The sequence below is a fragment of the Anguilla anguilla genome, chromosome 4 (genome assembly GCF_013347855.1).
Source record: "Anguilla anguilla isolate fAngAng1 chromosome 4, fAngAng1.pri, whole genome shotgun sequence".
NCBI lineage: Eukaryota > Metazoa > Chordata > Actinopteri > Anguilliformes > Anguillidae > Anguilla > Anguilla anguilla.
In genome coordinates, this window is record NC_049204.1 from 38,076,252 (window position 1) to 38,092,236 (window position 15,985).

The window sequence follows — 15,985 nt, forward strand, 5'->3', positions numbered from 1 at the left end:
TTTAAATAAATAAATAAATAAATAAATAAATAAATAAATAAGCAAGCTTGGGTAGGTTTGATGTTCAAGTGTGTTTCAGGGAGTTGAGGAATTCTGTTTGAGAAACTGCCTTTCATGTGGAACATTATAGCAGGAGCCCTGAGTTTGTAAGGGTGCGCCACTGTACATAGGAGAAAACCTCAAAAATGATACATATTCTAAATACGGTAGCTTAACAGCTAGGTTAACTCCTTCCACCGTGGGGTCTCCACTTAATCAAAGGAAACGGGTTGACTGGTGCACGTTTGCAGTATGAATCCCACATGGCCATTGAACTCATGAATCACAATCTAATTGCCAATTAGTTTACAATGCGGCCATCAGTATATTTTACAGTCTCGCTTTAGTTATTCATTTTTCCAAGCCTAATTGCTGTTAAATAATACTTCAATAATACTTCGCGTTTTTTATTTAATTTAAATGTTATCCAGACATGATTTTACTTTCAAAATTCAACTGTAAATAACATCAACCTACAGACCGTAAATGCAACCAAAGTATGGATAAACCATACTGAATTCTAGCAGCCTCGTGCAACGTTTTCATCATTTATAGTGTACGGTCTGCACACGCAGTGAAAAACTGAATGGCGTGACGTAGAGGAAATACCTCACTGGAAAGGAGTAACATAAATCGCGAGCAGAGGGAGTGAGAGAGTGAGAGCACTTCCAGTCAGGGATTTTCTGCTTGCACTGTACATGACAGAAGCGTCATTGTAGTTTTTTGCTGTCTGGGGGCAAGCATATGGATACTGGGTTATCTGGATTTAATATCCGTTACGACATTGTATTGGTTTTCACCGGTTTCCCTGGCACGTTTTTTTGTTTCTGGAATAAACATTTCGAAAGCTTGCTTGCCAGCAAATGCTTTCTCTTCCGTCTTTTCTGAGGCTCTGCAAATGTCAGTGGAATAATATAACCCAGGAAGGGAAGCAGTGTTTCTGCAGTTTTCTTCAAAAATACGTGATAAATAATTTCGTCTGATGCATCCAAGACAGACACGCAGTTTCCCGATGCTTGACTTTGAGGAAGATATATTTTAAAGGATATCCAAAACTTGCTACTTTTCCAAGGATCTTTGCTCGCTGCTGAAAGGGGCGTATCGTTAGCTAAGATCAAGCATTCCTGACGCTTTTTTTATTCTACAGCGGCAGACCACGTTCCTTGTCTGCACCATGCTGTAAGTTCATTTGCTGCTGAAAGTTGAAGTGAATGGTGCAGTTTTGCAGCTCTACCACGAGCCGTTTCCTTAATTATATTTATGTGTTTGTTATTATTTTGCGTATTTAAGAATAGAAAGGCATCGATTTATACTAAGACAACATTGCTCCGTTCACTGCCGTGCTTTCTTTGAAGGTCAGAAATACAACGCAGTTAAGCACTGTGAAATATTATATTGATTCTTTTTTTAATCGTCGTAACAATTCGAATAGCCTACTATTTGGTCACTTTGTTCATTCAAATAGTTTGAATTGAGCACCTTACTCGTGGAGCCATGGACATGTATTTTGTGTGAAACTATTGGTACAGGCTTTGTCAAACCTTTCCTATACCGTGATGGCAAACGAGAGTCCCTACGATAATCGGAATATAGTGGAAAAATACATATATCACAAACTATTGAAAAAGGGGTATGTATGGGAATTCCAAGAGGCCGGGGAAAACGATTCTCCAAATAACGGATTAGCGGATATCTCCCCCTCCAACTCTCAAGTTCTGGCACGGCGAACCCAAGCTGCCACGGATGGAGAGAACGTTTCCCCTTTTCCCAACCGACTCCAGCAACCCGACCCTCACGCCGCTCTGCATCGTGTTTTGCGTGAAGCAGGGAATGAAATTGAAAGGATGTATCTTCGGGACTTTGCTGAAATGTCAGACCAGTTGCATTTCACACCAAACACGGCACAACGCAAGTTTACAGCGGTCGTTGAAGAACTGTTCAGCGATGGAGTGAACTGGGGTCGGATCGTGGCGTTCTTTGAGTTTGGAGGAACTATGTGTGTGGAGAGTGTGAACCGCGAGATGACGTCCCAGGTCGATAGCATTGCACACTGGATGACGGATTATCTGAATGGACCCCTTCACATCTGGATCCAAGAGAATGGTGGCTGGGTATGTTTGAGCAATTGCATTATCACTTTCGTAAAGCTATATGAAACAATACGGGGTCGCAGTATATAGGCCAATGCTAGGCTACTGTCAGTCTGTCCTAGTCTGTCGAGAGTAGCCTACAGTATGAGAAGTTTACTGAAATCTATGACATCAAATCTCAGAATTCCCCATTGAAATGTGAGCTGCCTATTTCAACCAATGGCGTTTCTTTTCAACTGTCACTCCTCCCAAAGGTCTTCCTGGTCACGTGGTGATCGCACAGTAGACAGTCTCGGTATTAGATATTAGGTACCTGGCTGGATTACAGCAGAAACGTGAGCAAAAGTTATTCTGATTGGCTAACAAAGTGTGCCATAATTGAAATATTTGCAAAAAGAGGGCCTACCCTTCAACAAGATGAGATGATAGTAGATGTACTGGACAATGATAGCGAGACATTTGCAATGTATATCAGCAATTTCATTTTCTTCCAAATTCATAAATTGAAGTATTTGAATGATGCAGATGCTAACCAGTGAGGTCTGCCCCCTCCTTTCGCACGCGCATACACACACACACACACACACACATACTTAAAATAACAGACAGTTTTGGCTGGCAATTATCTTGCCTGTGATTCATACTCCAAATATTTTAAAAGGCAGTTCTGTATTACATCATTGGCAGGTTGCACTAGGCAGAGAGGTTCTTGAAAGGCAAACTTTGCACACCCTGACAAAGCTGCCATTTGTGTATTTAGAATGGAAGAATGGCATTTCTCTGAGCCTATGAATTTTATAATGTATTTTTAAAAAACTGGGTTCATTGTTTAATCCTTACGGTTCAGTTTAGCTTTTTCCTTGTTCAACTGATTGTTTTTAGTGTATTCACACAACTTCACGTGGCTTGTCTGTAGGCTCTATTTATGCAAAATATTGCTGCATTTGAGTCCTTTGTCAAGGAGCCGTCTTGGGGTGCAGTGGCTTGCTGTCAGACATCTTGGCACTGTGAGGAGAGAACAAGTACACAAGATAACCGTGGCATTTGGTTTTTTGGTCTGAAACACTCGGTTGGATTGAGGAACTGAGGCTTGTGCCTCTAAGCAGCAGTGGGGTAGGATGAGAATGGCTTCCTCCGAGAAAAGGAAAGGGAAAATTGCCAGGGGCAGAGCAAAAGTCAGAGCTGTTCAGTTCAGTCGTCCCTCAGGAAGCAGGCGGTCCGACGAAACACCTGACCGTACCAGGTACACGGCAGCAGTCAAGACATAGCCTAGACAGAGCCCCAAAGAGACAGCCCCCCCCCCCCCCCCTTTGTGATCTTTCCCATCCTGGCTCCATGTCTTGGGTTGGCTCTGCACAGCTGTAAGGACTGACTTCAGATCAGCTTCCTGAGATAAGAGGATAAGGGCAAGAGTCTTTGTGTTTCAGAAAGTTAGGGTGGCCTTGTGAACCTGCCTTGGCAGGCATTTAACATGACACCTCCCAGAGGTGGATCTAATATCCTTAAGGATTTTATATGCAGGTTTTTTGGAAATTTTATATTAACACTAAAATCATTCAGTATTAGATATTGGTAGTCATTTCCTTAAGGAATGCCCCAGAGCCTCTTTCAGTGCCAGCTAGCTCCTGCTGGTCAATGTCATTGTCTTTTTTAAATCTCCACCGTACAGCTTGAATGCTTTAAATCTGCAGTGAGGCTGCAAGGTTTTTTGGTGACACACACAGTGACACACTAATCAGTGAAGGTGCCCCATGACATAAGTTATATTATTAGCCCCAGGACAGTTGAGAGCCATTTCCAGTCAGCATGGTAGCTTAATTGTTATGTGTTGACACCCTGATAGAGAATCATTCCTTATCATTCACTAAATGAATCTGATTGGCTTCCTGGATAGTGTTCTTAGGGAAACACATTTTAGCTTGTACTGCTCTGTGATAATAACAGAACTATGCAACCAAGATTTCTTTTGAATCTCATAGAGTTGTATGTATCATCATAGAACTATGGTTTGGGTGCTACCTCTGTGTTTCCACAATAAAGTATGTTCACTCATAAGGAACCTCTGTGTATTTTAACTGCCTTTGCAGAGTATACCGGTTGGCTAAGTCTAAATATGGATCAGGCAACAGCTCAGTGTTTGGAAATTGTCGGTCTTTGTTAGCACTGTGAACTTTATTGTGTTTTTTCAGTCTAGTGTAAAAGCAGTTTTCACAGCAGGGGGAAAAAAGAGATCTCATTTGTAAGTAATGAGTTAATCTCTACTATGACCAAGAACTGGTCAGATGGTTCCCCTTTTTTTGCCTCAAAAGTGTTTCCTTTCCCCTCGATTAATCCTTTGTGATTATTCTTCCTTTTGAATTAGTGTGATTCATTAAGCCATGGATAATGCCCGAGAATAATTAGGACGTCTGTGTAGAATTGCCTACATGACTTAGTAGCGTCCCAGCGAGGGGTTTATGGTTATCAGTGGCCTCCCCCCTGGCTCACAGCTAACCAGTATGCCCAAAAGAGATTTTGCTTTAGCCTACACCATTCCTTGGACACCTATTTGAGCTCAGGGATTAAGCAGTTCCTTTCCTCGTGAATGTTCATAGACCTAGGCTATTTGGTTAGAGTGTCAGGCCTTGCACATCTTTAATCTGTCTTGACTAAGTACAATTAAATAATTTTTTTTGATGTTACAAGTAATAGGCTACTAATATAGACCATTAAAGATTCATTCATACATTCATTCAGTTAAGATAAACTTTAATTTTGCCATTGTTATGTTACCAGGCCCTGGTTATGAGACTGAATCAGTGTTATTAGGCTGAGTGTCATAACTGATGCCCCTGGCACTGGGAAAGTGAGAGAGTCTTAAAAGGCAATAAGTTTGGCTGTTGCCTATGGTAATAGGAACCGGAGTACTGCCTTGTGGTCCTGAAATGATACATGTTGAGTGTTTATGTCCATTTTTTTCAAAGAATAGAATATAGTGGAAGTCCAGTAAGCCTCACAGTCTTTTCTTGTGAGTAGGAATACAGACCACTGAGCAGAAATTTACAGTTTCCTCCCATCCCCTGCTTCCTTACGAGTGACACATGCAGTGTGGTTCAGCATAGGTGCGACTTCATTGTTTTTCGGTCTGAAATTTGGTGGCTATTCTATGGGAACTTTATTTTAAAAAGTGCTATATCACAATGGACATGCTATTTAAACATTTGACTCATTTAAGAATAAATGACATACAACATTAATATTCATACTATTTTGATTAAATTTTTTATTCATGTGTTGAATATAAGAAAGGACTAGGAACAATATTAAATAGGAGGTGAATAGCACAGATTATTGCTCTGGTAGCTTCAGTGGTTTTGTCCTTAACCTTCCAGTACAATGAGCCTGACAAGTTTGACAATCTGATGGGAGTCCAGTGGCCCAGTGTACTAGAACCAATCAGATTACAGGAAACTAATCTCACAAACTGACTTCCATTTCCAGACAGCAGCTGGAATTGAGAATGATGTGGATGTACAGCTGTGGATGATGCGGTTGGGTGTTTCATTATATGAAGTAGTCTTCCAAAAACCATTAGAAATACGTGTTCCTGCTCTAAAATGTGGTCCTTAGAGACTTACTGACATGGCAACTAGTTATTATAGCTAAAACTTAAAAAAAAAAAAAAAGAATAACAAGAGGACAAAACCAACTGAATGCTGGATGCCCTGTTCGAGAGGACGGTCTGTTAATTTTTTTCATTGACATTCAAAGTTGTGTATTCACAGTTGTGTGTTGCTAGGCTTCTGAAGAAATGCAAGGCTGACAGGACAGTGAAAGAGTTACTACACTGGACTGTTCAAGACAGTGCATACAGAATGACCACTGTTGTGGACTCGCCCATGTTCTCAAGGCTTAGGCTACCTTTTTTGTTATCATTGAGAGTGATGTCACGGCAGGCCCCGCCCTCTCTGACAGTGGTGTTCTGAAGCTGAAGCTGCAAGTTTTATTCGTGTAGCAGGTTCTGGTGTTGCGGCCGGCTTCCCGGTATCCATGGGGTCACGACTACAGAGCAAACGTGATGGCGCTTCTTCAGTCTGCCCGAGTCCTGTGACTCCTGCTTTCAGATGACTGATAGGTTGCTGGCTGGATTCGAGAGTGTTATACAAATTACAATCAGGTGAAATCTAGAGATTTGCACACACTGGAATCAATGTGAAATGACAGGGATAATTTATGGTTGTGATGCTATGGCCTTTCTCTCTGGCGTGTTTTTATTTGTGTAATGCTATGAATACCATAAGGCTTAATAGTAGCTACTATTTTATGGTGGTGGGCACTTTAGATCACATGTATTGTCTGCTGATTGACATCTATTAGGGATATGGTTTCAGCAGATGACACCAGCCTGCACTAGAATGATTCAAATATTCGGAGGCAGACAGAAAATTTGACTTTCTTACTTTGGAGATGCCTTTCTCTTGGGAAAACTTGGCTTATTATCCATTCCTAAAGCTCAATATATGCACTGAAACGGTTCAGGTTGCATGCCTTGCTTGAGGGTAGAAGAGAGTTGGATTTTAAAACAGTGCAGATTTGAACTTGCAACACTCTTGTTACAGTACAACAGAAGTGCCTCAACCACTGTACCACATGCTGTTGTGTGACATTTAGGAGCATTCTAACTAATTATGATAGAACTTCAATTAGGCTATGTCAGTTTATCTTAGTATAATGGCTTTTATATTTTAATTTGATAGATTTTATTTAATTTTTTGTTTGGTTGGTTTGTGAATATGTGTTTTGTGTGAGTGTGTGCACATACAGACGGGTGACAAATTAAAGGAAAAATCTGAAGTAATGAGTGGAGAAACATAACAAATGCATATGATTCCAAACAGGTGTACTGCATGATACAATTAAGCAATTATCATTCTATCAAGCTCTGTGGCATGTATAAAAGTGCTGAGCAGACCCAGTTGAACTCGATTTTTGATCAAGATGGCAAGAGGAAAAGATCTAGGCCTAAGTGACTTTGAAAGAGGGTTTATTATTGGGGCACGGATGGCAGGCGCTTCAGTCACAAAGACTGCTCAACTGGCTAGTGTTTCAATAGGAACAGTAACTAAAGTGACATATGCATTTAAATCTATGGGAATGACATCAGTAAATAGGGTCAGAAATTGTGGTTGAAAGAGGACGTTCGATGACCATGATTCGATGACCATTAGTGTGATATGTGAAGAAAAACAGAAGAACAGCTCTTCCTCAGGTGACTGAAAATGACGTGATCAGACTGTGTCATCAAGAACTGTCCGTTGACAACTGCATAGAGAGGGATATTATAGTCGGGTTGCAGTGCATAATCCCCTCATTACAAAGATGAATGCACATTTGAGAGTTCAGTGGTGCAAAACCAATTGGCACTGGTCTACAGAGATGTGGAAAAAAAGTTAGCCTATATGGTCAGATAAGTCATCCTTCACCATATTCTTGACAAGTGGGTGAGTGCATGTGTGGCGTACGCCAAGAGCATGGTACAGGCTTGAATGCTTGACCCTACAGTGAGGGGGTCCGTTAGCTGTGTTATGCCGTGGGGGACATTTTCCTGGCATGGTTTTGGTCCACTTGTCCCCTTAGAGGGAAGGGTTAGGGTTAGGGTTAGGGTTAGAGGGAAGGGACATTGCAAATCAGTGCAAAGTTATTATGAGTGATCACCTTTATCGTAAGATGAAACATTTCCATCCTGATGGGAGTGGTCTCTTCCAGGATGACATTCCTCCATTCACAGGGCATGAGGGGTCACTGAATGGTTTGATGAGTATGAAAACGATGTGACTCACATGCTATGGCCTTCGCAGTCACCAGATCTCAACCCAGTTGAACACCTATGGGAGATTTTGGACCAACGTGTTAGACAGCACTCTCCACCACCATCATCAAAACACCAAACGAGGGAATATCTTTTGGAAGGATGGTGTTCCATCCCTCCAGTAGAATTTCAGACTGGTAAAATCTATGCCAAGGTGCATTTATGTTGGTTTTTCTTTTAATTTGTCACCTGTCTGGTATGTCTGTATGTGTGTGTCAGTGTGTGTCTGTGTGAGAGAGAGAGAGAGAGAGAGAGAGAGAGAGAGTGTGTGTGTTTATTGCGGCAGTGAGGAGCACTCGGGAAGAAGAGAAGCATCGGAAACACTCAGCGCAGGTATTCGTTCTCCCACATGAGCCTTTCAAGTGGCGCTGTACATGAAAGCAAACCCAACGCTGAAGTCACGAGACAAATGCCCCCGAGAGGCAGAGTGAGAGAGGCGAGGAGACGGAGAGGGAGAGAGTGAGACAGTGAGAGAGCAGGAGAGGGACAGAAAGAGAGAGCGCAAGCACTAGAAAGGAGGATCGAGAGCTAAGAGAAGGTGATGGAGAGAGGGCATTTTTTAAAATTATTTTTTTATTTTAAGAACGGTGTCTTCACACGAAGCTGCACTCTGCTTTGCGGTCGCTCTCCTCGCTGTTAGAGACGTCAGAGAGAGGCACACGGCAAGGGTGTGGAGTAAAGCATAGTGGTGTGGAGGAGTGAAAGTGGCACCCTCTCTGTCAAGCGTGGAGTAGCTTGTGACGTGAGGTTGCACAAGTTGAGTTTGGTTTATCCAAAAAGCCCCTCAGTTGAAACCACTGTTGGGCATGCTTCCAATGGGCTCGGGACCAGGGGCATTGGGAGGAGTGGGAGGAGTCGGCCGTGGTCAGATTTTGGGGCTGACAGGAGCTGTGTTTTTTAACACACCTTTGCTACTTTTGGGTTGAAATTGTGTGTGCTGTGCTCACCTGGAAAGTGGTGTGGGGGTGTGAGGTGGGGGCAGGGTGTGTAGGTGGCAGCTGCACTGATAAACATCTACACCCTGTTTGTGTGCCCACTTACAGGGGAGTGGCTGCTTGCGAGGCACCTGACTGGCTGTCCCTCTTTGCCCCCGTCGTGGGCCCTCTCTGGCGCGGCTTCGAGCGGGTGTGGGCGTGGGCGTGGGAGTGGGAGTGGGGGTGGGAGTGGAAGCCGGCCCGTTTCCCTGCAGCGAAACGCCCCCACCGTGGGCCGCGCGCTTGCGTGCGTGGGAGGTCGCTGGACGCGAGCCAAGCTCTGTTAATCACACAGGAATGGGTCTGGATCGTGCGGTGGGACCCCACCTCACCGTTACAGCTGAAGGATCTCTGACCGTGGGAAACCTTGAAGAAAGGAAGGACGGGGCCTGTTCGGGGGACCTAGGGGGAAATCGCAACATCTGTCTGATGAAACTGAGCCACTCCCAGAAAAGGGGCCACCTTCCACTGGCCATGTTTTCTTGAAAGAGACGGTTTTATTTTATCATGGGTGCGCTAAAGCCGAAACCAGACCCGGTTGCAGATGGCCCGGCCAAGCTGTGAACAATGACGCCTGCTGAGCCGAACCTAGACTCTCCGGGTGTCTCGCCCAAAACAAATGTGTTTTCTGAATTTCACCTTCTCAGTCTTACTCATCAAAACATTTTTGTGTCAGAAAAACAGCGTATGGCGATCAGCCTGATTCTAGGAGGGAGTTTTTGTGTGAGTGTACATTTATTTCTTTTTTTTTGTGTGCATTTGGTAAATCTCCCATAAGTGGTCTCTGCCCGTTTACTGTAGGGCGTTTGTTTGCAATCTATCATCGGTTTTTGAGAAAGTTCTCCTGGGTAATTCCCCCCTACTCCTTTCTCAGGATGGGCACCCCCCTCTGACATGACATGATATGATATTGTGATGTGATATGGGTGCTGTGACAGTGGATGGTTGTTACAGTAGAGATGGCAGACTGCAGCATAGTGCACAAGGCCCCTGATCAGCTGCCAGGCTCAATGGGGCTATTGTTTATTGTTTAGCACAGGCAGATTTGTCCATTATGAAACTGAAGATGTTTTTAATCTGCCCACCTTTATTTAAATCTCAGTTTAAAGTGATGCGTCAGTGCTGAATGTATGTGGTTTTTCACGTGTGTGGACTAAGGCCAGACTGATTCGGATTGGTGGTGAGGGGGTGGGGGGCCGTCAGAGTGTTCTCCAACAAAATGATCTTTGCCTGATAATAAATGATGAAGGTATAGCTAGTGCAATTTGATTCATGAGAGACAATTTGCCTGATGGGGTTGATGGGGTGAAATGGCCCCACAATATGGGAAAGGGCCCAGATACACTGATTCCCACCATTGGCTTTATCTCACCTGACAGCCGCTGGATTTCGACTGCTTTCTTGTGAAGCGGTACAACATCATTACTCAACTTGCCCTTTGGCAGTAGTGTTTTGGGGTTTTTTTGTCCTTGCAAGAGCCAAATTTGAGTGTTGATACCTTGCTACATCTAATTTTGTGCTGTTGCATCAGGACATTTCTTTGTTGTCAATCTGGCATAACATAAATGCATCTCCCTCTTTTATAATGCTGTCGGTCTAATTTGTTCTCTGTTGTCACTGTGTAATTGCTCTTCCTTTTCCAGTCGTTTTTAAGTCATGTCTGTTTTAACGCTCATTCTTTCCCCGTACAGTGTTCTGTGAAGACTTCTTTGACAATTCCTTTGAGCAGAGCACCGATATCAAGGCCAATTTAACTGAGGGAACGATGAATTATTGAAAAAACAGTGTTAGAAATCCCTCAGATTTAGCAACAGCTGGACAAAGATATAAATACAGTTTTTAGAGTCCTGTTTTGTGCGAGAACATTTTTCCCATACTGTACTTCGAAGCGGATTGCGATTTTGAGGAACACTGGACTAGTTGATCTTCTGTGAGCATTTGCTTGAAAACGCTCTAATAATGTGCAGAAGGCTAGTGCATTCATATCCCACTAACCCCTAGGGGAATTGGTCAAAAGGAACAGTTGAATCCCAGAGAAGTGTCGGATACAGTGGCGCCTCTCTCATGACTGGGCTGTGCTGTAATACATTGTGTTCAGAAGGCTCAATGCCACTGGCTATATTCTGCCCCAACCCCATCCCCAGCAATCATTTCCATTCAGGAGCTACTTATCCCTTTCGTCAGGAATGAAGAGACGGATCGGAGGCAAAGGCGCACGATATCACGCCGGTGTTGGCGTACATGTTTTACCAGCGAAGTGACAGCGTACTCCCACGTGTCCCGTTTCATAGGAGGAAACATGCGACGCACCGTCAAATATTTAAGAGGCGCTTTCATTCCTGCTGCTGTGGAGTTGCCTCTCTTGTCACAAAAGGGAAATCCGATTTTGTTTTGTGAAAAAAAGGTCTTTCAGGGTGGCGTGGGCCATGTTCAAACAACACCGATTTAACCACCCACACAAAGTCGTCGGCCCTGGCAACCGACACTGTGGAGCACTTTACGGCAAATCTGCTTCCATTCCCCTCGAGCACAGACAGACGCTCGCATACGCACCATCTCTCTCACTCACTCGCACACACACACGCACACACACAGTCGCACAGAGCTCACACAGCCACACATGCACACACAGACACAGACACAGAGACATGCTAAAGCAAGCCTGCTTCAGGCGGATGAGGTCTTTATGAGAGCGTGGGAGGGTGTGTGGGTAGGTTTGGGGGCCGTTTAATGGAATTTGTCTGGGCGTCGGGTATGGATTGCCTATTGCCTTCAGATGTGTTCGGCATCTAAAGCCGACTCACTGCCAGATTTTTTTTGTCTGTGTATCTCTTTCTTGCCCTCCTTTTTACATTTGATTATTTGCCAGGCAGTAACAGTCTTTTGAGTTTTGAGGCTTGCTTCTTTGTGATCACAGTAATCTACCTGCCTTTGTAGTCAACAGGTTATAGCCTATTTGTGCTTTATTTTTGCCCTGTGCTCTGTTTAATTTGTCGCCATTTCCTTTTTTACTTGTTCCACATTATAGACGAGTGCAGACGACCCTCTGTCTTTACACGGGCTGTAAGATGGCTTCCCAAAACAGCGCTGATTAAGTCCTTCATTTCAGTTATGCTTTCAAATAATTTCTTGGTCATCACCTCACTCTGACGCAAGTAATGTCAAACCACGGTATTCAGAAAAATTAAAAGCATTGCTTTTAACATCGCTGCATTGATGACATTTAGAATCGGCTCCAGATGACTAAGCAAGACGTCTGAGACGAGGAGGAGGAGTAACTTTTTGGTAAATGCGCGCAGCAGCCACAGGAAAGTGAATGGCATACCAACGGGCCCTTATGCCGTGCTTGTACGCTTCACTGACTGCTGGGGGGGGAGTGGGGGGGTTTACGCAGGACCACCGAAGCGGTGCATCTTGGGTGTCCTTTTTTGGAGAGGCGAAAGCTCGGGCGCGTTGGACAGGGGTTCTGCCTCGCGGGGCCCCCTCCACCGTTTGCACAAAGAGCTTTCTGGAGCGGCAGGGTGACCCGGCCAAGTTTCCCCCCTCCGGTACCTCCAGGCCAAGACTGAGCCTGTCGCCCGCCATCTGCCGCTCTGTTTACACTCCAGCGCTGCGGGGCCCGTAATCTCAAAAACATTTCCTCGCGGCGGTCCAGCCGGAGCCCGTCCCGTCTCATCCTCTCCCCGAACATGAATGCGCCTCTTTCATGCATTCGGCGCAGCCTCCTGTGCCCTCTTACAAGCTGCTTGCTGCCTTCTGCGGGGGAACGAGAGAGAGAGACAAACGGACTTGGCCTCGGACCCAGAAAACTGGGGTCCGTCTCATTGCGTTGGCCTGTGTGCCGTTTTCGTTGAAATGACTTTGTTTAAACTGGGGTGTGACATACTGCGTAAACCTGTGGGTAGTTTAACTTCAGAATGAAACAATAAAATTGCATAGCAGATTGCACATTGTTCACACTGTTTTACACTTCGTCCATTCGTTCATTCCGGTTTATTTTGCTATCCATTTATTTCACAGAATCTGTTATACACTAATGTCTTACCTCAGTTTAAGTGCTTTGACTGTGCAAGACCGGTGCTCCCTATGTGGGAATGGGACCTGGGACCTCTGGAGTTATATGCTGCCGGACCCAGTCCATAGAGGCTCTAACCCCAGTCCAGCAGAGCTGCAGAGCTTACTGGTCTGCTCTCACCTATTAATTGATCAGTTGAAAAACATTCTGTGACTCATTTAAACTCAGCTCAGCTCCTGGTGTCTAAATTGGTTGGTAATTTTCTGGTGGAAACAGAAACCAACAGAACCCCTGCTTCTGCAGGACCGAGATAGAGGACCACAGGTGTAATATGGAAGTGGAAACCTCTTGTAGCATGCCCTTATAGTAAAATACATCTTTGTGAGTGAGTACTTAGTATTCTGCATGCTCTTTCTTTTTATTTAATACGGAGAGAGGAGGGCAGAGGAGTGCTGCTCCACCCGAGGATTGCAGTCTTTACTGCTTCAGAATGCTAAAAAGTATGGTTTGACTCTTCAAGCAGCTGTTAAAGAGATATCGTTTATAGCATAGGCTGTAATGATATTAGATATGTCAGAATCAAAGGCAAGATAAGCCTACTAATAATTATGTATTTTAGGCTCATAAGATAGTTTTGCTGTGTAATAAATTATTCATATTCTTGGATAAAGGCAGACTTATCTTTTCCTCCTAGCCATGTTTCCTGTTTTTTTATTTATTTCTGAAGAAGATTTACAAAGGGAATTTTTTTGGTGTTTATTCTGGATGCTAAAAATGATAAAAAGCCATGACCTGACGAGACAGCACTGTATAAACAGTGTCTATGTGTTGTTGTGGAAACATATGTTCCATTAGCATCATTTGTCGACACCAAGCAGTAGGTGACTTTGATTTCTAATTAATCTACTTACACACTGGAGAGGTGGCCTTAGTTTCAGGGTCTAAACAGTTCTGTAAAAAATTCTAATTCAATAATGGCAAAGCCAAATAAATGAACCTTATGACATCAGCATTGATATAAAGGTGAGAAATGAAACAAGCAGCCCTATAGGGCTACATCTACATCTTTCAGCTGGCAGATCCCACACACTCTTGACTGTTGTCTATTTTAGGAGTGCACTCTGCCTTTTTCTTAGTGTTGGAACCACTGAGGAAAGATTAGTACATTTCAAAATGGTTCCATCGTTGAAAATTTGGTTGGAAAGTGTACAGTATAGCCCACATAAAGTAGCCTATTCTAGGTTTTGTCTCTTGGTTTCACTCGGGTGAAGGTGCACTTCAGACACTGACAGCTTTAACAGTCAGGCTGGGTTCCCTGTAGCTGAGCTTTTTCATTCTGTAACCCCCACCCCCACCCCTCTTGTTTCAGGACATTTACAGCAGCCCCCAGTGGTTTGAGGAATGTCTGTTCTGGTACAAGGGCCGTGAATATTTAAAAGGATGACTTTTTGGGTGTAGCAGACACTCAGCCTGTCTCTGGCCCTTAACCCATATGGTTCCCAAATATTCAGAGCCCATGACCTATGACCGAATGAAAAATGCTTTGTCCAGCAGTACCCACCCCTTATTAAAATACAGTCTAACTAATGTTCATACATGGAAGTGAAAACCTCACGTGCACTGGCATTACTGTAGTGTACATTAGCAAGTGTCATGTTCAGTTGAATCTTGTGAATGTCAGTATGAATGCATTATATAACAGCCAATAATTTAAAACATTTTACAACCTGTGGCTCATCTGAACCCCTCCCATGGTCCACCAGCATTTCCTGACCCAATTTGGGGATTTCTACTCTACCCGATAACAGCTCTGCTCATGTAGGCTATAGTACTGTAGCTGCAGGCTGCTGATTTGTGGGCAAGTGGATTAACCCCAACACTTGTACCAGTGTTCTGTATCAGGAGCGATACGGTATGGGTCTGTATGCACGTTTCATTGAGAACTTTGTTCCTGCCTTGGTTGACTCAGTAAGTACTGAGTGCAAAGGAGGGTGTTTGTACAGTGAGTACAGTGTTACGCAAGTACAGTAACCATGTTTGAATGTTGATTCCTTAGGCACACTTACTTTTCTCTCAGACAGTTCTCACAAGATCTGTGCCAAAAAAAACTGGTGCAGGTTTACCTGCACTCACTCTGGGCACTAGGATATGGTATGTTTAGTCCAAGCTACATTGCCTAGGGCAGCTGTTGGGGAAAGCGACACATCTAGGAGAGCCATTAAGGGACATCATAATGTAGGCTACATCTTAGACGTCACTCATGTCATTGTGAAGTCTGTGTTTGAGTACTGGAAAATTACATTACTAGTGAGATGAGTGTTGATGAGTGCTGTAAAGATCTCTCTGTCATATACGTCATGTGTTTATATGTGAGTGCGTTAGTCAGTGAGGGAATTAATGAGTGTGCATTTGTGAAGGTAAGGGAGGGAGTACGTGTGAACAACTGAAGCGTCATGGACAATTAAATTTGAGTCAACTTAGGTCAAATTCCCCTTTTTAAATAGGTCTTTCTTTTTAAGACTTGTTACTCATAACTCACAGTTATCTGTTTTTTTTTGTTATCTATGGTAGCTGCTGTGAGCATGTACAGTTCAGCAGTGCTGTTGCAACTAAGTAACTTCCATCATGCTTTTTATCACCCGCGACAGATCTGGCTCCATTTTTGGCTGGAAATGACACGTCTTGTGATCGTACGCCTCTCCCATTTGGCAGTTCTTGGGAAAAAAGCGGGTGCCAGCATGAAGGTGTGGACGCTATTTAACCCGATAAGCCGCTTGTGTTTATTGAGCCGGTGTTCAGAGGGAGGCTATGCGACACCTCAGTCTTTCTCTGGCGTCGCAAGCTAAGAACACGCTTAACGTTAGATGAATAATTAATTGGAGAGATTTGTGAAGTGGACTCCCGTCTGAAATGGGGCAGGTGCTGCTCTCCCTCCTCCCGCCCCCAGAGCCCTGGAGGTGAGTGAGGAGTACATCCACACGCCCGTCACCTGAGGGACGCCCGGGTGAGGTGTCAGGTG

The 15,985-nt window shown here is 44.0% G+C and overlaps 1 protein-coding gene across 1 annotated transcript in view; it reads left to right on the forward strand.

The window, feature by feature from the left end:
* The first annotated feature begins 666 nt into the window (after window positions 1-666).
* Window positions 667-15,985, forward strand: part of LOC118225426 (apoptosis regulator Bcl-2-like) — a 62,783-nt gene continuing 47,464 nt past the window's right edge. The window contains exon 1 of the mRNA XM_035413790.1: window positions 667-2,150. Coding sequence (XP_035269681.1) covers window positions 1,596-2,150 — 555 coding nt within the window. The 5' untranslated portion in view covers window positions 667-1,595. The remainder of the gene's footprint in view (window positions 2,151-15,985) is intronic.